This window comes from Taudactylus pleione, unplaced genomic scaffold (genome assembly GCF_031769625.1).
Source record: "Taudactylus pleione unplaced genomic scaffold, aTauple2 ptg000685l, whole genome shotgun sequence".
NCBI lineage: Eukaryota > Metazoa > Chordata > Amphibia > Anura > Myobatrachidae > Taudactylus > Taudactylus pleione.
In genome coordinates this window covers 1,101,918-1,125,365 of record NW_028285087.1, presented here as the reverse complement: position 1 = coordinate 1,125,365, position 23,448 = coordinate 1,101,918, and the positions used below count along the sequence as shown (strand labels likewise).

General features: G+C 47.2%; 1 protein-coding gene across 1 annotated transcript in view; it reads left to right on the top strand.

Annotated features, from left to right (window-relative positions):
- ABLIM1 (actin binding LIM protein 1) overlaps nt 1-23,448 on the top strand; it is a 278,634-nt gene that overhangs the window by 133,043 nt on the left and 122,143 nt on the right. The window contains exons 3-5 of the mRNA XM_088456046.1: nt 1,686-1,869; nt 5,506-5,618; nt 21,426-21,552. Coding sequence (XP_088312172.1) covers nt 1,686-1,869; nt 5,506-5,618; nt 21,426-21,552 — 424 coding nt within the window. The remainder of the gene's footprint in view (nt 1-1,685; nt 1,870-5,505; nt 5,619-21,425; nt 21,553-23,448) is intronic.

Genomic DNA, 23,448 nt, shown 5'->3' with positions numbered 1-23,448 from the left:
TACATGCATTTTCTGAATAGTATCAGTGTGTTTTCATCAGTAAGTACAGTAGATCTTACTAACTGCTTAGGGCTTATTTACATTTGGGTGTAAGCCAGTTATTTTATTTATTTATTACCAGCTATGTATATAGCGCACACATATTCTCTCTCTCTCTTCCCCTCCCTTTCTCCCCCCCTCCCTCTCTCTCTACCCCTTCCTGTCTCTCTCTCTCCCCCCCTCCCTCTCTCTCTACCCCTTCCTCTCTCTCTCTCTCCCCCCTCTCTCTCCCCTTCCCTCTCTCTCTCTCCCTCTCTCTCTCTCTCCCCCTCCCTCTCTCTCCCCCTCCCTCTCTCCCCCTTCTCTCTCTCCCTCCCTCTCTCCCCCCTCTCTCTCTATTCCCCTGCCTCTCCCCCTCCCTCTATCCCTTCCTCTCTCTCTCTCCCCCCTCCCTCTCTCTCCCCCCCCTCTCTCTCTCCCCTCTCTCTCTCTCCCCTCTCTCTCTCTCCCCCTCCCTCTCTCTCCCTCCCTCTCTCTCTCCCCCCTCTCTCTCTCCCCCTTCCTCTCTCTCTCTCCCCCCCTCCCTCTCTCTCTCTCTCCCCTCTCTCTCTCTCCCCCTCCCTCTCTCACTTTCTCTACCCCTCCCTCTCTCTCTTTCTCTCCCCCTCTTTCTCTATCTTTCTCTCCCCCTCCCTCTCTCTCTTTCTCTCCCCCCCTCTCTCTCTCTCTCTCTCTCTCTCTCCTATTCACTAAGCCTTGGAGAGAGAGAAAATGGAGAAAGATAAGTCCCTGCCAATCAGTTCCTAACTGTCAGTTTACAGGAGCTGATTGGCTGGGATCGTCCTCCATTTTTTTCTCTCCAAGGCTTAGTGAATAGACACCTTTGTGCCTTATACCTCAGTCATGTCGCTAGGCTTTTAGTCAATTGATAAGCAAAATATTTGTCTAACGCACACAGTAGCTGCCATCACAGCGCATATGTTATGTATCCACTTCATGTGTCACTTATTAAGCCTGTAAAAGTTTAATATGCTGCTGTACAAGGGCATTCCCCTGCCAGAGATTTCACGTTCTGAGGAGATTTGGGGTCAGAGGTAAAGGCTGAGGTGCCCGCAGCTGCGTCTATTGGCAGTCGCCCGTTTACGCCTTTATGCAAATGCCGCTGCAAAGCCCTTCCCTGGCGTATGTAAGTGCATCCGACTGTGCAAGGACTGAGGCGCCCGCTGTCAGCGCCTCTACTCGCAGTAATGCCGTTTGGTGAGTCCTTAGACGCCACCATCAAAGCTTACGCCAGTCGCATAGCAGGTGCAGTTTCCCCGTCGGTGTATGGCCTCTTGTGTGAGCGTTTCAGCATCTGTGCACACAAACGCTTTCACTAACGAGCTCGTAACACGACCGTAAGATGGACCATCGCCCTATGTGCGCTATAACACCTCCCTGTCAACGCCAGGAACGCCCGCTGCATTATCCATACAACTGCGATTCTGCACGGACACAACTGGAACGCGGGTGCCGTGTGACTGGCATGATCAGTAGCAAAGCGTCTCTCTATTACTTGGCCGTGCGCACCTGTAAATCATGGCCTTGGTCACATTAAGTGGAGAACTCCTACATTTATAATGTGTTATTATTATTATTATTATTATTATTATTATTATTATTATGTGACCCGTGTCTTATAGTTTGAACATTTTCTATATTTCCAGTCTGTGGCTGCGACTTAGCCCAAGGTGGGTTCTTCATCAAAAACGGGGAGTATCTATGTACACTGGATTACCAGCGGATGTACGGGACGCGGTGCAGCGGCTGCGGAGAGTTCGTGGAGGGCGAGGTGGTCACGGCTCTAGGAAAAACCTATCATCCCAACTGCTTCGTCTGCACGGGCTGCAAGTAAGTGCCCCCCCCCCCCACACACACACACACAGCCGGGGAACTGTCCCGAAAACAGATCTCGCTCACTGTAAGTCGTCGCTTTTGTGAGCCTGCAGTATTTCCCAAGTCTCTTGTCATCATTGTCATTTATTGGGGTTAGGTGAGGTTCTAGCTCAAAGGGGGAGGGGGGGGGTGTACGTCATGTCAGATAGAACAGTGCAGAAGGTTTCACTTTCTTTGAGGGTCCTATTGATTTATTCCAGGATTAGCTTCACAGAGGATTATTACTAGGTGTGACCTGGGTCACTGCTAAACCTCAGTAATCCTGCTGAGGTGATTATACATGAAAACGATGAGAGCCAGCGCCTCCAGCAGCAGACACTGAGGGATACATTTACTAAGATCCCTGTTGGTCCCGATTTGCATTTTCGGGTGATAATATAACTTTTTTGCAAATCTGGAATTTACTATCATTAAAGTCGGGTGATTTCTTCATTTTTTTCTGGTTGAAATCGGGTGGTTTAATGCCACAAATTCGGCCGTTTTGAACAATAGAAATGATACCACCATCAGCTCAATTCGGAAGTACTTTTCACTTATTTCATACAATTCGGGAATTGACCATTGTTCATTTTGCTAAAGTCGCCCGTTTTACACTCGAGGACTCAATAGAAGTTTTCAATGCACCACCTCCTGAGCTGCGAGTTGTCATTTAACATACACAAATTCGAGTGATTTGTGAATGTTTATTGTTTATTAATGGAAAGTGTTTTGTAAGTTTCAGGACTGATGCTGCGGCTGGAGGGGCCTGGTGAAAGGGCTCCGCTGGCTGTGGCATCAGCCCCCGCTAGAAAGGGTTTTAATTATAGGGCAATTTTTTTCCCCCTATAATCAAAACCAGGACTGGCCCTGCAGCCTGGTGCTGGTATCTAATTTACAGTGGAACCCTACACGTTTTGTTTCCCGTAATATTAGGTACCAGGACAGGCTGGCAAGTCCGGGGCTGGTTAGCCGTTTGGGGGGGGACATCACGTCAAGTTTAAAAAAAAAAAAATGACCCTAAAAATTAAAAATATTTAAAACAAATAGTCTGCACATATTTCACTGATATGTGCAGCCTGCTTGTTCGGGAGACATATTTGGGCAGTGAAATCTGGACTTCAAAACGGACAGGATCGACCAAATACACCATCAATCAAAACAATCCTGTCAAAACCGGGAGCTTGGTAAATTCTCGATTTTTTTAAGTTAAAAAAGGACGTTTTTGGTCGATCCTATCCGAGTTGAAAAACGGGACAAATCGGGACCAAATCGATACTTAGTAAATGTACCTCTAAGTTGTAAGCTCTGCAGCAGTTGGGAAGAGACAGAACACACGACTCCCATATTATTGTACATTATTGCTTATACTCACTGGGGTTATACTTCCACATGTGGTATATTTCTGCACCTTTGGGATATAGAAGAGTATGCTGAACCGTGTTAGTAAAATATGTTAAAGTTGCAGGAAGGTGGACCTGAAATTACAGCATTAAGCAAACTCTCTGTATATTATGTATACTCCTAGAGGTAAATTTACTAAGATGGGAGTTCTATTAAGAAGTGATGTCGCCCATAGCAACCAATCAGATTCCAGGTATTATCTTCTAGAAGGTGCTAGATCATACTTGCCTACTTTTGAAAACTAGTTTCAGGGAGATTAATGTCAGTGCTGTCGAGGGGGTGTACCATGCTCCGCCCAAAGGGCGTGTCTAGCTTCACCCATGGGTGCGTCCTGCAGTGGCAGTCCACTGGCACTAGCCCTACGCGCGCGGTTCTGCGTCTGAGTCCGAAACTACCCCTGCGAGACTCCCACTACACTCCAATAACATGTGAACCAAGCGTTCACCTATGGTAACTAAATATTGGTGGTGGCTGGAGAATGTATGTTGAGGTACAGAAATAAAGATGATAAACGGTACCATATACATAACTATAGGACATGAGTATGAGACAGCACATATATGAGTATAGGAAAGCACATACATGACTATATAGGACATGACTATGAAACAGCACATATGACTATAGGACAGCATATACATGACTATGGAAAAGTACTAACATGACTACAGGACAATACATACACGAGTATAGGATAGTCAATTCATGACTATAGACCACTACATACATGACTGAGGACATGACTATACCACATGCATGCCTATAGAACAGTACAGACATGACTAGAGCACAGCATATAAATGACTAAAGGACAGTACATATTTAATCCTCTATATTATAGAACACACACATAGGACGTTTCCCCACACCACTTCCCACTGACCACACCCTCACCAACTTGTGCAGTCCATTCCTGGCTAGCAGCCGAAGCCCAGACTTCCCGACCATAGACTGAATGACCGCCGAGGCAGCCAATGAGAGAAGGACCAGCTGTCACACCACGCACCCTGCTCTCATGGACCCCGGGAACTTCGGAGCGCTGGGAGCTGGCTCACCCACCTGCTGGACGTGCGGCCACCTTAACATGAATGGAGGGTCATCTGCCATGTCCGCCTCCGCCGCGGGTGGGGGAAGAGGCCGGTGTGACCGGAGCTGCAGACCTTGCAGGGAGTCCCCGACTGCCTGCTCCATTCCCCGGCTACTGCTCCCTTGTGACTGGAGGAGGAGCCGCACGGGCAGAACTGCTGCCTGCAGTGCAGTGTGGGGGATTATCAGACGGAGCCCCGTGGGCTGACGGAAGATGTAGTCCCGAAGCCCTTTTTTTTTTTTTTTTTTAAGGATCCTATCCCTCTGCCCGCGGCACTGCTGTTGATTGAAGTGGCCACCTCCTCTCATGCAGACCCGCCCCCATCATATCTGGACTCGCGCATGCGCAGTCCGGATTCCGATAGAGAAATGAGGAATCCGGGGGATTTATTTCATTTTCCGGGGTAGCGGGAGACTCTACAATGAACCGGGAGTCTCCCGCAGGAAGCGGGAGGGTAGGCAACTATGTGCTAGATAAATGAGAAGTAGAATCTGATTGGTTGCTATGGGCAACATCACTTCTTAAATAGAACTCCCATCTTAGTAAAGTTACCCCTAAGAGTAAATTTTTTTCTCTATTACATTTTTTGAAACTGTCATGTATACAGATACAGCGTTTATCATGGAGATCAATGATGGTTAATTTTTAGCCGATCCAGTGGTTGCCATGGTCCCCTGAATGCATGGATGCACCCTCAGATATGTCCTTTGCTTTGTCCTCTTTAAGCTTCTCCTTGGTTCTTTTCCAGCTACAAATGCCTCCAAATATCCCCAGCAATACGATACACATTACACAAACCTGGGCGGTCACAGTACTTAGGAAGTTAAAGTTTAAGATGAAAAGTTGTCTGTGCCGAGGAAACAAACCTCCAGCACTACACAGTGTCACATTACACGGACAGGCCATGGTTCCCTATATAATATAGGTGTAATATTGTTTTATTATAATGCTCTTCCTAGACCTGCTCTGCTTCTTGACCCCATGTATATATTATGGCATGTTGTATTGATTTCCTCTTCTTTCTAAAATATGGCCGAGCTTATCCTGAAACCCTCAGACAAACCATCTGTGCTCCGGTCACCTATAGATGTGAGAACTTATATATATATCGTTCTCTCTGACAGACATCCGTTCCCACCGGGGGATAGAGTGACCTTCAATGGGAGAGACTGCCTGTGTCAGAGCTGCGCTATCCAACCCATGTCACCGACACCTAAGGAGCTGTCTACGTCCAGCAGTAAGTAGCCTGTCCGGTGTTGCCGGTGTTTTCCTGGCATCAGTCTACAGTAATAATATTAAACCCAGAGTATTGTCCCCTAAACTCCTCACATTCAAATGTTGAGACATCACCAGATGTGTCCTAGAGAGCTGTGTCCCACTCCGGCTGCCTGTCCCTTACACGGTCATTAGTGCGAGTGCTCACTCACACTCCGGCTGCCTGTCCCTTATACGGTCATTAAAGTGAGTGCTCACTCACTCCGGCTGCCTGTCCCTTACACGGTCATTAGTGCGAGTGCTTACTCACACTCCGGCTGCCTGTCCCTTATACGGTCATTAAAGTGAGTGCTCACTCACTCCGGCTGCCTTTCCCTTACACGGTCATTAGTGTGAGTGCTCACTCATATTCCGGCTGCCTGTCCCTTACACGGTCATTAGTGCGAGTGCTCACTCACACTCCGGCTGCCTGTCCCTTACACGGTCATTAGTGCAAGTGCTCACACTCCAGCTGTCTGTCCCTTACAGGTCATTAGGGTGAGTGCTCACACTCCTGCTGTCTCTCCCTTACACGGTCATTAGTGCAAGTGCACACTCACACTCCAGCTGTCTGTCCCTTACATGGTCATTAGTGCAAGTGCTCACACTCCAGCTGTCTATCCCTTACACGGTCATTAGTGTGAGTGCTCACACTCCAGCTGCCTGTTCCTTACATGGTCATTAGTATGAGTGCTCACTCACACTCCAGCTTCCTGTCTCTTACACGGTCATTAGTGCGAGTGCTCACACTCCAGCTACCTGTCCCTTATACAGTCATTAGTGTGAGTGTTCACTCACACTCCGGCTGCCTATCCCTTACACGGTCATTAGTACAAGTGCTAACACTTCGGCTGCTTGTCCCTTACACGGTCATTAATGTGAGTGCTCACTCACACTCCATCTGCCTGTCCCTTACACGGTCATTAGTGTGAGTGCTCACTCACACTCTGGCTGCCTGTCCCTTACAAGGTCATTAGTGCGAGTTCTCACACTCCAACTGCCTGTCCCTTACACGGTCATTAGTGTGAGTGCTCACTCACACTCTGGCTGCCTGTCCCTTACACGGTCATTAGTGTGAGTGCTCACTCACACTCTGGCTGCCTGTCCCTTACAAGGTCATTAGTGCGAGTTCTCACACTCCAACTGCCTGTCCCTTACACAGTCATTAGTGCGAGGTGCTCACTCACACTCCAGCTGCCTGTCCCTTACACGGTCATTAGTGCGAGTGCTCACACTCCAGCTGTCTGTCCCTTACACGGTCATTAGTGCGAGTGCTCACACTCCAACTGCCTGTCCCTTACACGGTCATTAGTGCGAGGTGCTCACTCACACTCCAGCTGCCTGTCCCTTACACGATCATTAGTGCGAGTGCTCACACTCCAGCTGTCTGTTCCTTACACGGTCATTAGTGGGAGTGCTCACACTCCAGCTGTCTGTTCCTTACACGGTCATTAGTGGGAGTGCTCACACTCCAGCTGCCTGTCCCTTATACGGTTATTAGTGCAAGTGCTCACTCACACTCCGGCTGTCTGTCCCGTACACGGTCATTAGTGCGAGTACTCACACTCCAGCTGCCTGTCCCTTACACGGTCATTAGTGCGAGGTGCTCACTCACACTCCAGCTGCCTGTCCCTTACACTGTCATTAGTGCGAGTGCTCACACTCCAGGTGCCTGTCCCTTATACGGTCATTAGTGCAAGTGCTCACTCACACTCTGGCTGCCTGTCCCTTACACGGTCATTAGTGGGAGTGCTCACACTCCAGCTGTCTGTCCCTTACACGGTCATTAGTGCGAGTGCTCACACTCCGGCTGCCTGTCCCTTATACGGTCATTAGTGCAAGTGTTCACTCACACTCCGGCTGCCTGTCCCTTACACGGTCAATAGTGCAAATGCTCACACTCCAGCTGCCTGTCCCTTACACGGTCACTAGTGCGAGTGCTCACACTCCAGCTGTCTGTCCCTTACACGGTCATTAGTGCGAGTGCTCACACTCCAGCTGTCTGTCCCTTATACGGTCATTGGTGCAAGTGCTCACTCACACTCTGGCTGCCTGTCCCTTACACGGTCATTAGTGCGAGTGCTCACACTCTGGCTGCCTGTCCCGTACATGGTCATTAGTTAAAGTGCTCACACTCCAGCTGCCTGTCCTTTACACGGTCATTAGTGCGAGGTGCTCACTCACACTCCGGCTGCCTGTCCCTTACATGGTCTTTAGTGCGAGGTGCTCACTCACATTCCAGCTGCCTGTCCCTTACACGGTCATTAGTGCGAATGCTCACTCACACTCCAGCTGCCTGTCCCTTACATGGTCTTTAGTGCGAGGTGCTCACTTACATTCCAGCTGCCTGTCCCTTACACGGTCATTAGTGCGAATGCTCACTCACACTCCGGCTGCCTGTCCCTTACACGGTTATTAGAGCGAGTGCTCACTCACACTCTGGCTGCATATCTCTCCATCTCCAAAAATGTTAAAAATTTAAAAGGGGGCAATGGCACATAATGTGCGAGTGCTCACTCACACTGCGTCTGTCTGTCCCGCCACCTGTAATATAAAAACTGGAAGGGCGCATTACTTGGTCAGTAGTGTGAGTGCTCACTCACAACGCGGGTGCCTGCTTCTCCAACTCATGTATTAATATTGCACGGTTAGTAGCGTGAGTGTTTACTCACACTTCGACCTCTTTATTACTAGATAGAGTCAGTGTTTCCCCAGCCCTGCACAGAGGTAGAGGGAGAAGGGGATGTTTTGTAAAATAAGGCATTGTTAAAAATATCTGCTCCTCAATGCATTGAGTTGAGTGGCTGATACAGTTCGTCCTTGTAGACATATTAATGGCTGCAGCCCGTGTACCGTCTGTTTCACTCTAGGTTCCTGTGTTCCTGTCCCCTCGTCACTCTAGGTTCCTGTGTTCCTGTCCTCTCGTCACTCTAGGTTCCTGTGTTCCTGTCCTCTCGTCACTCTAGGTTCCTGTGTTCCTGTCCTCTCGTCACTCTAGGTTCCTGTGTTCCTGTCCTCTCGTCACTCTAGGCTCCTGTGTTCCTGTCCTCTCGTCACTCTAGGCTCCTGTGTTCCTGTCCTCTCGTCACTCTATGTTCCTGTGTTCCTGTCCTCTCGTCACTCTAGGTTCCTGTGTTCCTGTCATCTCGTCACTCTAGGTTCCTGTGCTCATGTCCTCTGGTCACTCTAGGTTCCTGTGTTCCTGTCTTCTCGTCACTCTAGGTTCCTGTGTTCCTGTCCTCTCGTCACTCTAGGTTCCTGTGCTCATGTCCTCTGGTCACTCTAGGTTCCTGTGTTCCTGTCCTCTCGTCACTCTAGGTTCCTGTGTTCCTGTCCTCTCGTCACTCTAGGTTCCTGTGTTACTGTCCTCTCGTCACTCTAGGTTCCTGTGTTCCTGTCCTCTCGTCACTCTAGGCTCCTGTGTTCCTGTCCTCTCGTCACTCTAGGCTCCTGTGTTACTGTCCTCTCGTCACTCTAGGTTCCTGTGTTCCTGTCCTCTCGTCACTCTAGGCTCCTGTGTTCCTGTCCTCTCGTCACTCTAGGTTCCTGTGTTCCTGTCCTCTCGTCACTCTAGGCTCCTGTGTTCCTGTTCTCTCGTCACTCTAGGTTCCTGTGTTCCTGTCCTCTCGTCACTCTAGGTTCCTGTGTTCCTGTTCTCTCGTCACTCTAGGTTTCTGTGTTCCTGTCCTCTCGTCACTCTAGACTCCTGTGTTCCTGTCCTCTCGTCACTCTAGGTTCCTGTGTTCCTGTCCTCTTGTCACTCTAGGCTCCTGTGTTCCTGTCCTCTTGTCACTCTGATATTATGTGCAGTAAGAAAATGCTCCTAGATTATAGATAATATTAATAATACACAATATCCTCACATTATGGATAGCTGGTGAATGACATTTGCACTATAAATACACATGCTGGAAGGAGTAATACTGTCTTCCAGTTACCGCTGACCTTCTCCTCTGTGCGGGGCTGGGATAAACCTCTGCAGATTGGTAATACAATAGTGAGTGAGCTAATAGCTGGGTTCTGATCAGCTGTCAGCCGGGGGAATGCCAGGGCTCTGCTTTGTTCCTGCCTGCCAGGCAGAGCCGATGCCCAGTGTGGGTGGCAGTAATAACACCTGTTCACTTTTCTTGCCACCAAGAAATTAGAACGTGGGAGATCAGACTACAGAGCTTACTATTATTTTCTGGGTAATAACAACAAGCCCCCACCTACTGTATGCAAATGGAATAACTGATATATTATAAGGTTGGCACCATAATGTTTCAGCATGGCCGGGGAACGCTGGGTACCTGATAGTCGTTGATGAGAATGTTTAGAGGTCTTATTGCACATAGGGCCGGCATAGGATGCGTCCTCCTCTAACTGTACTCAGAGTTCGACACAGACCCTGGGCTAAATGTACTAGAGTGCGAGCTGAGGGAATACATGCGAGTATGTCCGTATTTTTAAAGCAGCAAGCATGTTGAAGGTTAATCCGAGCTGGTTTAGCCTTTAACATGCTTGCTGCTTTAAAAATACGGACATTCTCGCATGTATTCCTGCCACGGTGCCGGCTCGCAGCCTATTACCTTTAGCCCCCTCTGTTACTGAGGCTACCTGCCCCAAGCTACATAGCCGGGGCAACTAACCTGAATCGGACCCCTGGCGCGGCATCTTTGTGGAGTGGATTGTGACTCATAGGGGAAATTTAGGGTCTGATTCAGACCCGTTCGCTAGGGTGCTTTCGCACGTAGCCTGCCGATGTTTGCAATCTGCACATGCGTATGAGACGCAGTGCGCGAACCAGTCCATGCGATCGCGAAGCGCTCGCACCCTGTACACAGACGACCCGGTAGAGTGAGAGGCAGGACGTGCTGTTTGCGGGTGGTGACGGGGTGGACGATGGAAATGGGGGTGTGGTGCTGCGAACGCAGGAGTGTCTATGCGTTTGAACGCCGTTTCAGGGGCGTGCATAATTAAGATGCGGCGTCAGCGTACACGTCACATGGCTGACAAACACACCGCTGCATTCGCAGTGCTTGCGGTCCGATGTTACTTAGTGTGTTACTAAGGGAAAGTGGGCGTCCAAATACACACCACGATTACACGGCAAGACATAGTGGGCGTGCTAATGTCTTGCTAGCGATGGCGGGATTTGCATCCTAGCGAACGGGTCTGAATTAGGCCCTTAATTCAATGCGATTTGCTGCTGCAGCAGCCAAACCGCTCATTTCCCGGTGCGCCTCTATTGGGGCTGACAGTGAAGCGATTTTACCCGGCGGGCTCTTTGCGCTGAATTGAATTCCCTATAGAGTGGTAACTACCCAATACACCAAACTCAGGATTTTATAATAAACGTGACGCAGTGACGCTTTACGCAAGCACCACAATATAAATGCACCTGGATGGTAAAAACATATAGGGCAACTCCCAATTACCGACACCTCCTGAGCGCCCATAACAATGATGGCCTTTTGTAGGATGAAAGCGGCTTTGTAGCACCCCGGAAGGCACGGGACACCCCAGTAAATTGTCCTCTCAAGCGCTGAGTTGTATTTATATATCTCATCTAAATCTAATCTCATTTTTGTACGTGGGCACAATTCAGTGAGCACATTCCGCAGATAGCGTCTGAAAGCTTGTTCCATTAGAGAGAATTGTGCCCATCTGCTGGCATTGGCATCATATAACACAGATTCAAGCAGTACCCCGAAAACAGGTGACTCGTGCGCATAACCAGGCACATTTGTGAATAGTCAGTTGCACTTGTGAATAGTCAGTGGCACTTGCGGCTATACGGGCGCACTTGTGGCTATACAGATGCACTTGCGGGTATACGGGCGCACTTGCGGCTATACGGGCGCCTTGCGGCTATACAGTTGCACTTGCGGCTGTACAGACGCACTTGCGGCTGTACGGGCGAACTTGCGGCTGTACGGGCGCACTTGCGGCTGTACGGGCGCACTTGCGGCTATACGGGCGCACTTGCGGCTATACGGGCGCACTTGCGGCTATACAGATGCACTTGCGGGTATACGGGCGCACTTGCGGCTATACAGGCGGCTATACAGTTGCACTTGCGGGTATACGGGCGCACTTGCGGCTATACGGACGGCTATGCGGGCGCACTTGCGGCTGTACGGGCACACTTGCGCATTTTGTAGACTACTTTTTTGTTTAAATTTGATTATATTTAGTATTTTGTTATCCTGAGGTGTCCTGTGTTATTGCCGCGAGTTTATGTTGAGTGGGCACTTAGGATACAGATCTGGTGATCATTTATCTCATGTAAAACTAGACTCACGATAAAAGTGACGCCAATCTGTAAGAGTGTTTCTATGTAAATGCTCAGTGACCAGACCTGCGCTTTATGCGAAATGAACCTTGTACTTGCTGCAATGTCACCGTGTCACTTATAGAGCCGCGGTAATGTCCTTTCAGATGTGCAGCGAATCTCTCAGCTGCTGCCGTGGAGCTGTCCGGCCACTTTCTGCCGATTCTCTGGAGCGCACAGTATAAGCATATGAGAGGTTAGCGTTGCCATCTGCTAATGGACATCACCACGCCAAATCAGCTCAGAGACGTCCCCCCTTGTCTCACCATTTTACTGTCTTGTTCCTTGTTATACTCTCACTCTGTCAGATTTATCCTGTGTGCCATTCCGCAAGGAGAAGGAATATCACCCATTGTAAGGGGCTCTCAGGAGATCCTAAAGGTGCATTTGCAGGCAGAACATTTGCTGGACTGGTCGTAACTTTTGAGTCTCCCTGTTAGGCTGCAGCATGTGAAATAATTATCAGGCTGGCGTCGCAGGGGCCGGGAAGGCTGGTAGCCCTGTGGGCCCACCTTACCTCGTTAACCCGCTGGCATGTGGAGAGTTCTAAGGTTAACTGAAGTGGAAAAACATCCAGCGAGCTGGCTTTGTCCGTCGCCCTGCGAGACGGGTAATTAAACTCCTTCTCGTATTGCTGCCATCAGCACTGGAGCCGATCTGCAGCTCGCAGAAAAATATGACTTTTCACAAAGTGTCTGGATAAGCTGAATCATTAATAACGATATAACCACGCAGCAGTTCTCGCTAAGAGCCCCGGAACGTTATCAAATGGTTTAATGATGCTGAGGGTGGACGATATGCACTGAGAGTCTTTCTGTGCACTCAGTAATCCCAATCCCTGGAGACAGGGTTTTGTGTTTCTGCAGTCATTGTACATTGTGTATGTTCATAGAGGATGAAAGGTTATTAATGTATAGGGGATGATGAGTTGTTCTAACATACACTTGTTGCGATAACAGAAGAACTATGTGTTATAAAATCATTCAGAAATTGTTTGGTGCATGCTGCCATATTCCTCTGGAAGGGATGCAGTTAACATGCCGCCACCCGGAATGCCGCCCGTCCGAATCCCGACCCTGGAAGCTCGATCAGGGACTAAAGATAGGCGTCTAAATCCCGATGCCTATCTTTAGCCCCATGACGAAATACTGACGCCCAGCATCCCAAACGACGGTAAGCTGGGGCTTTCGAGCTGTTATCCGCGGGGGAGAGGGGGAGTGGATAGGTTTAGATATCCCCGGGTGGACTTATGGCCAGGCATCACCTGGGAGGGTTAGGTTTAGGCTAAGGGAAGGGGGGGCTAGGGTTAGTCACCCCCCCGGGAGGGTTAGGTTTAGGGTGTGGGAAGGTGGAGTTAGGGTTAGGCACCACTGGTGGGGAGGTTAGGGTTAGGCACCACTGGTGGGGAGGTTAGGGTTAGGTACCACTGGTGGGGATGTTAGGGTTAGGCACCACTGGTGGGGAGGTTAGGGTTAGGCACCACTGGTGGGGATGTTAGGGTTAGGCACCACTGGTGGGGAGGTTAGGGTTAGGCACCACTGGTGGGGAGGTTAGGGTTAGGCACCACTGGTGGGGAGGTTAGGGTTAGGCACCAGTGGTGGGGATGTTAGGGTTAGGCACCACTGGTAGGAATGTTAGGGTTAGGTATCCCCTGTGGAGGTTAGGGCAAGGCACCACTGGTGGGGAGGTTAGGGTTAGGCACCACTGGTGGGGAGGTTAGGGTTAGGCACCACTGGTGGGGAGGTTAGGGTTAGGCACCACTGGTGGGGATGTTAGGGTTAGGTATCCCCCGTGGAGGTTAGGGCAAGGCACCACTGGTGGGGAGGTTAGGGTTAGGCACCACTGGTGGGGAGGTTAGGGTTAGGCACCAGTGGTGGGGATGTTAGGGTTAGGCACCACTGGTAGGAATGTTAGGGTTAGGTATCCCCTGTGGAGGTTAGGGCAAGGCACCACTGGTGGGGAGGTTAGGGTTAGGCACCACTGGTGGGGAGGTTAGGGTTAGGCACCACTGGTGGGGAGGTTAGGGTTAGGCACCACTGGTGGGGATGTTAGGGTTAGGTATCCCCCGTGGAGGTTAGGGCAAGGCACCACTGGTGGGGAGGTTAGGGTTAGGCACCACTGGTGGGGAGGTTAGGGTTAGGCACCACTGGTGGGGAGGTTAGGGTTAGGCACCAGTGGTGGGGATGTTAGGGTTAGGCACCACTGGTAGGAATGTTAGGGTTAGGTATCCCCTGTGGAGGTTAGGGCAAGGCACCACTGGTGGGGAGGTTAGGGTTAGGCACCACTGGTGGGGAGGTTAGGGTTAGGCACCACTGGTGGGGAGGTTAGGGTTAGGCACCACTGGTGGGGATGTTAGGGTTAGGTATCCCCCGTGGAGGTTAGGGCAAGGCACCACTGGTGGGGAGGTTAGGGTTAGGCACCACTGGTGGGGAGGTTAGGGTTAGGCACCACTGGTGGGGATGTTAGGGTTAGGTATCCCCCGTGGAGGTTAGGGCAAGGCACCACTGGTGGGGAGGTTAGGGTTAGGCACCACTGGTGGGGAGGTTAGGGTTAGGCACCACTGGTGGGGAGGTTAGGGTTAGGCACCACTGGTGGGGATGTTAAGGTTAGGCATCCCCCAGGGAGGTTAGGGCAAGGCACCACTAAGGGAGGGTTAGGGTACTTACCAGCCCTAGTCGAGATCTTCACTACTGGGCGTCGGTATTTGGTCCGTCGGGAATAGATCCGGCAGCATTACATACCGATTCCCTCTGGAAGACTGCCCCATGCAAGTAAGCTCTGTACCCGCTGGCATTAAAATTAAGATGTAACACAAATTAAGTACATGTAATCGAATTTGAGATTAAAAATTTATTGTTCTAAATAAGACCATAAAGATTTACAATTTATTACATGCGTTTCACTCGTGTTGTGGTCCGGTGCAGTATTATTATTATTATTATTAGTTACTTATATAGTGCCCATATTCCGTTGCGCTTTACAATTGGGAACAGACAGTTATAGAACAAGACTGGGTAATGACAGGCAGACATAGAGGTATGAGGGCCCTGCTCGCAGGCTTACACGCTATAGGGAAATAGGCTTCATACACAAGAATAGGTGTTACTTATCGCATGAATGCATCTTCCATGTTATGGCACGTCACAGCTAAAAGCTTGCATGTAAGTGCATATCGGAGCAGTAGACTAAAGCAGAGGGGTTTATTTGCATTTATATTTTCATTTTAACATGCTTGCAAACCCGCATTTCATTGCTAGAGCGTATGTAGCCTTACATTAATCATCTGTAATTTTCATCAAAGCATTTGGATGTATATCGCTTACAGTGTTGTTACATATATATCTGGAACGCTGCCCTGAAGTACTGAGTTAAGCTGTCTGTGGGGAACGAGGTTATAAAGGCAGAGTTTGCCATAATGTGTGACCCAGAGACCGTTACGAGGAGCCTCAACCCTGCAGCATTAAGTAAAGCCCCCCCCCCCATTATACACTGCGGCAGTCTCAGACCGCTGGGCTTTACAAGGCTGATGACCCCCTCCTCTCAGGACCCTAAAGTTATAGTATTCATAGTCAGGAGCCAGCAGCCATGACTGGCCGGGGTGCGCAGGGGGTAGGGGCGGGGGGGGGGTCATGTCAGTATACAACCGATAAACATAATCTGACGCAGAGTCCGTCCAGGGAACTTGTCTCCGCAGGTTCCCACATTATCACTGGCTGGTTCCGAGCTTCCTCATTACAACCAGTAATTACAGAGTTTGGGGGAGGATTTAACCATTTCAGTCCCACAAGACATGAAATTGCTGCTTGTAAAACGCTACTGAGATCTCTCCTTCACTCCATCAGTAATGGGCAATGTCTCATCCATCGTGAGTTAGGCAGGGAGTGGGTTCTCCCAGTGTAGGTCACCTGGGGAGAGGGGGTCCCGGTGAAGGTCACCAGCTCTCTCCGGAAGTTCTCTCTTTGGCTCCAGGAGAAAACAGGGAGAGGCTCTGAGACCTTTCACAACAGCCAGATTAGTCCAGCCGGGAACAATGGGCCTGGCATGTCGGTTGCGTGTGCCCAAGTAATGGGAGACTGCCAGCTTCTCTGTACTGCTAATAATACAATGGACTTGTTTTCAGGCACACAACTGCATGTAGGACCGTTTTAGAACAGAATAGAATGTAGTCATAAATATAAACCAAATAATGAAATATCTGCTCACAGTCAGCGTTCCAGACAGCAGACGTCTCCTGCAGAGTAAATCTGTCCCCACATCCTGCGGTTTTGGGCATTTGCACCGTGTCGCGGCTCGTCTGGGCCTGAAGTGACGATAATTTGCAATAAGATTCTAATCACAATCGGCCAGGCTACTACCTGCCAGTTTGGAAAAGTGCTTCCTGCCTGTACGAATGGTGTACCCCAGTCACAGGTGCCAGTGAAGCCAGGCCTGATTCGGCTTGGTCTGAATCCCATTCGATCACATTCGGATGCAATTCGGATAAAAAATTGGGAGCACCGCTAACGTGCTCTCAGAAACTGAGCCCCCAACGTAGTGTAGGGAAGGCCATCGGGAACCATCAGTGTTTCTGATATGATGGAGATGTTTCAGCCACTCATTGTTGGGATTGCAATGGTTGCCAACATGGTTTATAAATGATGGTCACATGTCTTCGCAAGGCATGTCACGATGGCGGCAATGCCGCAACAAATCGAGGGTGCCCCTTCTGCTGGCCATCCGTAGTGCAGTGTAATCGCTGTATATGTGACCGACTTTGAGCCGACTCAATTTGAGCCAAGCCGCGATACTTTTTCGCGGCCCGGACTTTTCGCCTACTTCGCCGCTTATCCCCGTATTCAATTTGAAAGTACGCGAAAACGGGACTCGGCGAAACTTAAACAGGCGAAAAGTACTGTCAGATTTGGGGAAATCAGCCTGACACCCCCCAAAAGATGCTGTGACATGGGGGTTAGCTATGGTACCCCCCGATTTGGCTTGCTGGAGGTATTTGGTGTTTTTAAACGGGCTCAATAGCTGCTAAATAGCGTTTTTCTATACGTGGTGCAGAATAGTATTCTGGAGTATTTTTTTGCAGAAAATAACTTATCCCAGCAAATTTGGGGTACTTGAAAAGGGGGTCAGCATATTTAAAAGTTGCTAATGTGAAGTTGAAAAAATGGTGAAAAATCCACCTGCCGCAAGCACTTGCAATAAAAAAACCACCTGGGGCATACTTGGGGACCCCCAGAGTCAAGTTCGCTAGTTTTTAAGTTTGTCCCCCAACTTTTTTTTTTTTCGCCCCCTTTTTCAAAGTAATTTTTTGGGGTGTCCTAAAGTGTGTTTTTTTATTTTTTGACACAGTTTACCTTTTCGGGGACTGTCTGAAGGCTGCAGGGAGGTTCCCGCAACGTTGCACCCAACACCCCAATTCTGCACTCTTTCCCACCTGCTATTCATAGGTGAAACTTTTCCGCCTAGTACATTGCATTGACTTTTTGCCTAGGCGGAAAGTCTTTCAAATTGAATACGGGATAAAAGCAAAACAGGTGAAAATGACGTCATCGGCGAAAAAGCATCGCGGATCCGGACTTTTCGCCTCAAATTGAATATGGGCCTTTATCTGTTCATAGCCTCCCCTATACTGTCCTTCATTTAGAGGGACAACGATCTTGGAGTAAATGTAAAAGACTGCGACTTTCAGGTATCGGCGAGTTTGCCCAATGTTTTAAAGGGGCAATCATTTAAAAGGCAAAATGATGTTGGTTTGCCTTTTAAATGATTGCCTCTTTAAAACAACAAACGAGCCTCGCTGATGCCTGAAAGTCGCAGACTATATACTGTATATCTTTATTTTCTGCTATACTATTTTTCTTCTTTGTCTGATGTATAATGAAGTCTCTGTTTGGTAAAAATCACCAGTGAGCACCAGAAAGCTTTTGGCTGCTGAGAGGGATGGGTGTAATAGCCCCCCCCCCCCCGCCTTGCACAGTGGGTTTGGTAGTTTTGTCGCAGTTTTATTTTAGCTGTTTCTCTTTCCCATAATACCCTGGGCTGCTCATTATGCACAGACTAATGCCCAAACATTTCTAACAAGCTTGTCAAATTGCATCCTCCTAGTTCACGTATGAGATTACACAGAGCAGGGTCCCTGCCTGTCCACACAGATCTCATGCACTTTGTTCAATTAGGCTACTGGGGGACAGGTACTGTGCAATGTGCATAAGTGTTGTGACTGTGCCACCTAGTGGCTGTGTCTCTCACCGCAGAGCCCCCCTTCAGTATAACTGTCTGTGAGAGTAGTCATTGGGAAGCTAGAGAACAAAATGCTGCAGTTATGTCTATGTCCTGCTTGCGTAGGCTTACCATATCATCCCTTTATATACTGTACATAGGCTTACCATATCATCCCTTTATATACTGTACATAGGCTTACCATATCATCCCTTTATATACTGTACATAGGCTTACCATATCATCCCTTTATATACTGTACATAGGCTTACCATATCATCCCTTTATATACTGTACATAGGCTTACCATATCATCCCTTTATATACTGTACATAGGCTTACCATATCATCCCTTTATATACTGTACATAGGCTTACCATATCATCCCTTTATATACTGTACATAGGCTTACCATATCATCCCTTTATATACTGTACATAGGCTTACCATATCATCCCTTTATATACTGTACATAGGCTTACCATATCATCCCTTTATATACTGTACATAGGCTTACCATATCATCCCTTTATATACTGTACATAGGCTTACCATATCATCCCTTTATATACTGTACATAGGCTTACCATATCATCCCTTTATATACTGTACATAGGCTTACCATATCATCCCTTTATATACTGTACATAGGCTTACCATATCATCCTTTTATATACTGTACATAGGCTTACCATATCATCCCTTTATATACTGTACATAGGCTTACCATACTATCCCTTTATATACTGTACATAGGCTTACCATATCATCCCTTTATATACTGTACATAGGCTTACCATACTATCCCTTTATATACTGTACATAGGCTTACCATACTATCCCTTTATATACTGTACATAGGCTTACCATATCATCCCTTTATATACTGTACATAGGCTTACCATATCATCCCTTTATATACTGTACATAGGCTTACCATATCATCCCTTTATATACTGTACATAGGCTTACCATATCATCCCTTTATATACTGTACATAGGCTTACCATATCATCCCTTTATATACTGTACATAGGCTTACCATATCATCCCTTTATATACTGTACATAGGCTTACCATATCATCCCTTTATATACTGTACATAGGCTTACCATATCATCCCTTTATATACTGTACATAGGCTTACCATATCATCCCTTTATATACTGTACATAGGCTTACCATATCATCCCTTTATATACTGTACATAGGCTTACCATACTATCCCTTTATATACTGTACATAGGCTTACCATATCATCCCTTTATATACTGCACATAGGCTTACCATATCATCCCTTTATGTACTGTACATAGGCTTACCATACTATCCCTTTATATACTGTACATAGGCTTACCATATCATCCCTTTATATACTGTACATAGGCTTACCATATCATCCCTTTATATACTGTACATAGGCTTACCATATCATCCCTTTATATACTGTACATAGGCTTACCATATCATCCCTTTATATACTGTACATAGGCTTACCATATCATCCCTTTATATACTGTACATAGGCTTACCATATCATCCCTTTATATACTGTACATAGGCTTACCATACTATCCCTTTATATACTGTACATAGGCTTACCATATCATCCCTTTATATACTGTACATAGGCTTACCATATCATCCCTTTATATACTGTACATAGGCTTAACATATCATCCCTTTATATACTGTACATAGGCTTACCATATCATCCCTTTATATACTGTACATAGGCTTACCATATCATCCCTTTATATACTGTACATAGGCTTACCATACTATCCCTTTATATACTGTACATAGGCTTACCATATCATCCCTTTATATACTGTACATAGGCTTACCATATCATCCCTTTATATACTGTACATAGGCTTACCATATCATCCCTTTATATACTGTACATAGGCTTACCATATCATCCCTTTATATACTGTACATAGGCTTACCATATCATCCCTTTATATACTGTACATAGGCTTACCATATCATCCCTTTATATACTGTACATAGGCTTACCATATCATCCCTTTATATACTGTACATAGGCTTACCATACTATCCCTTTATATACTGTACATAGGCTTACCATATCATCCCTTTATATACTGTACATAGGCTTACCATATCATCCCTTTATATACTGTACATAGGCTTACCATATCATCCCTTTATATACTGTACATAGGCTTACCATATCATCCCTTTATATACTGTACATAGGCTTACCATATCATCCCTTTATATACTGTACATAGGCTTACCATATCATCCCTTTATATACTGTACATAGGCTTACCATATCATCCCTTTAACCCGGGACACTCATGGATTACACAGGTTCTGTGGCTCATTAAAACCAGGTGAAATCCAGGCTTGAAGTCACCCAGCCACAGAATTTGTGTAATTCCTGAGTGTCTGTACAAGGTTTATCCAGCAGTGTCTCTTCTCTATGAGCACAGACATGCAGAGCGTTGTATCCTTAACACTAACATTTTGAATTCCCATTAATCATGGTGATGAATAAACTCTACTTCACAAGTTCTCAAACTCGGTCCTCAGGACCCCAAACAGTGCATGTTTTCCAAGTCTCCTCACAGATTCGCAAGTGAAATAATTAGCTCCACCTGAGGATCTTTTAAAATGTGTCAGTGAGTAATGACTACACCTGTGCTCCTGCTGGGTGACCTGGAAAACGTGACCTGTGTGGGGTCCTGAGGACCGAGTTTGAGAACCACTGCTCCTCTTAAATGCTCTGTGCCCCTTGCAGATTCTGGCTATTCCAGATCCACAAACCTGAAACCTTCCGGTTCTGGGCATAAAAAAAATTAAATGGGCTGATTCTAAGTTGGAAGCAAGTGGAAATGCAGACAGATCGCGCTGATATCTGCAAACTGCGCATGCGCCGTACAAAGCGATCGTCAACTATGCATGTGCCGCACCATGCCATACGCACACGGACGGAGAGCGCAAGTGCGGATGGACAGTTGCACACGGGAAGACAGTGAGCGTGGTGCGGTCTTCCGCATACACAGATGGAAACTCGCTTTAGCATGGGGTACCGTGCTGGCTGTCGTGTGCTCAAAAAGATGTCCGCAGGCACTTCCCAATCATGGTCAGCTGCTATATCTGAGCACGGCAATATGCGGTTCCACCAGCGGCGGATCTCCTCTCAGCGGTGGATGGGGACTGTAAGGGTAACGTTGCACAGAAATGTCTGGACACTGAAATGCTAATTCAATCTCCCGGCTGTTTGGTTTGCAGGTTGTGCGGGCTGCGGCAGGGACATTAAGAACGGACAGGCCTTACTAGCACTGGATAAGCAATGGCACCTGGGATGCTTTAAATGCAAAGCCTGCGCCAAGGTCCTAACCGGAGAGTACATTAGCAAGTGAGTCTGCCCTGCACCGCTAATACATGTCATTCACAGGACACATACACATCAGTGACTATTACACATACCTGAGTACTAATTGCCTTTTATGTGGTTGGAATGTGATTCGTATTTTGCCGTTTTCTGTGACATCTACACTTTGTTTCTGTCTCTACATCTGGTCATAGACTAAACCTCATGAACACAACAGTCAGTAAGGGTGTAAACGTCTAAAAGAGAGATAACGATAAGTACAGTATAGTAGAATAAAGATTCATCCCCTAATGGAAGAGATTTAAACAGCTTCTTACTCCTTTTCCACTAATAAAATCCATGCGGTGATATTACAGTATGATGGAAACTGGTATCTGGATGGATAATTCCTGGGCTCAATTATTTAGCTGGTATAAGAGGCTCAATAGATTAACCAGGAAATAAGAATATGATCGTTCTATAGTCCTAAAAGCTGGACATTATTTCTACCCCAAACCCCCCAGTATAACTATAGCATAATCCTATATATGACAACTTAGTATGTTTAATGTCTCTATTGCTACCCTGCCCTCATCCATCCTCTTACCTATTAATTCAGTTTTGATTTACACAAGTGGCCGATAATATCAGCCCTCTTCAAAAGGGCCAAATATTACCCTAAGGGGCGCATTTATCAAATAAATAATTGCGGCTTATTCCCCGAAAACACCCGTTTTCAGGGAATAACCCGCAAATATTAATTGATAAATGCGCCCCTAAAGGTTAAGGTTTGGCCCTTTTGTCAGGGGGACTGATTTGCAGATAACCGCAAATATTTAGTATCCCCTCAATGGATAACAGAGGGATCGTAGCAGGTGTCTCCGAGACCTGCTGCGATCCCCCCATTCCAGTTGGCAGCCGCAACGCCCATAGGTTTCTATGGGGGATGCGATGCTGCCATATTTACCAACCTCTGAAATGCGATGCATTCTGGAGATTGGCTAACGCTATCTGAAGATGGCTGTAGCCTACGTGCTACACACATCGCATAATTAGCCAGGACAGGGTTCCATAGCAATGGCAGTGGCTTTGTTAGCCCCTGTCCCTTCGAGTCGGCCGATATGATCGCATCCTGCAAATGCGATCATGGGTGGAAATTTTGCCCCCAGATCAGATTGCAAATCATGATCATTCATAAATGGACCCCATAATCTTAGCAATGGTTAGCAGCTTCCCCAAATCACTCATCCCTAAATGTCCACACATGCCCCTCACTTGCACACACCTCCCCATGACATAAAGCAGAGAGGGGCACAATGTCAGAGGCCCATCTGTTGCCACTATCCAGTAAATATAGTTGGCTGTTTGTTTAGCATTACCACCATCTAGTGGATTATGGAGGCAACAACAGCTTTCCAAACATATTTTCTCCCAAAGTTTCCTGCGCAAGAATATATCATCTAAAACCTAAGTAGGGACTCATTCTTTATTATTTATCATTGTTTATTAACATTTACTTACGTAGCACCAGAACTCTGTTTAACTTTATAATTGGTAACAAAACAGTAATAGAACAAGAGAGAAGAAGAGATAAGAGGGCCTGGCTCACAAGCTTTTCAATTTATACTGAACAAAATGAATCAATGACAATATTTCAGCCCTGGGGGTAAATTTACTAAGGTTCAATTTGGTATTCAATTTTAGGAATCTATAAAATCAACTGAAATCGAATTGAAATTGAACTGCAAAATCCCTTAGCAAATCCCTCATTTACTAATATTCGATTTTGCATTCGATTTTGGTTGATTTTAAGAATTTGATGTTTGATTTTGCATGCTCATGTTCTACTGTTCTACTGTTAAAATGTTTTCACTTCTATTTTTACACACATTTTACACTATCAACCCGGCACCCACCGCCCAGGGGTGCCGGGGATAGCCC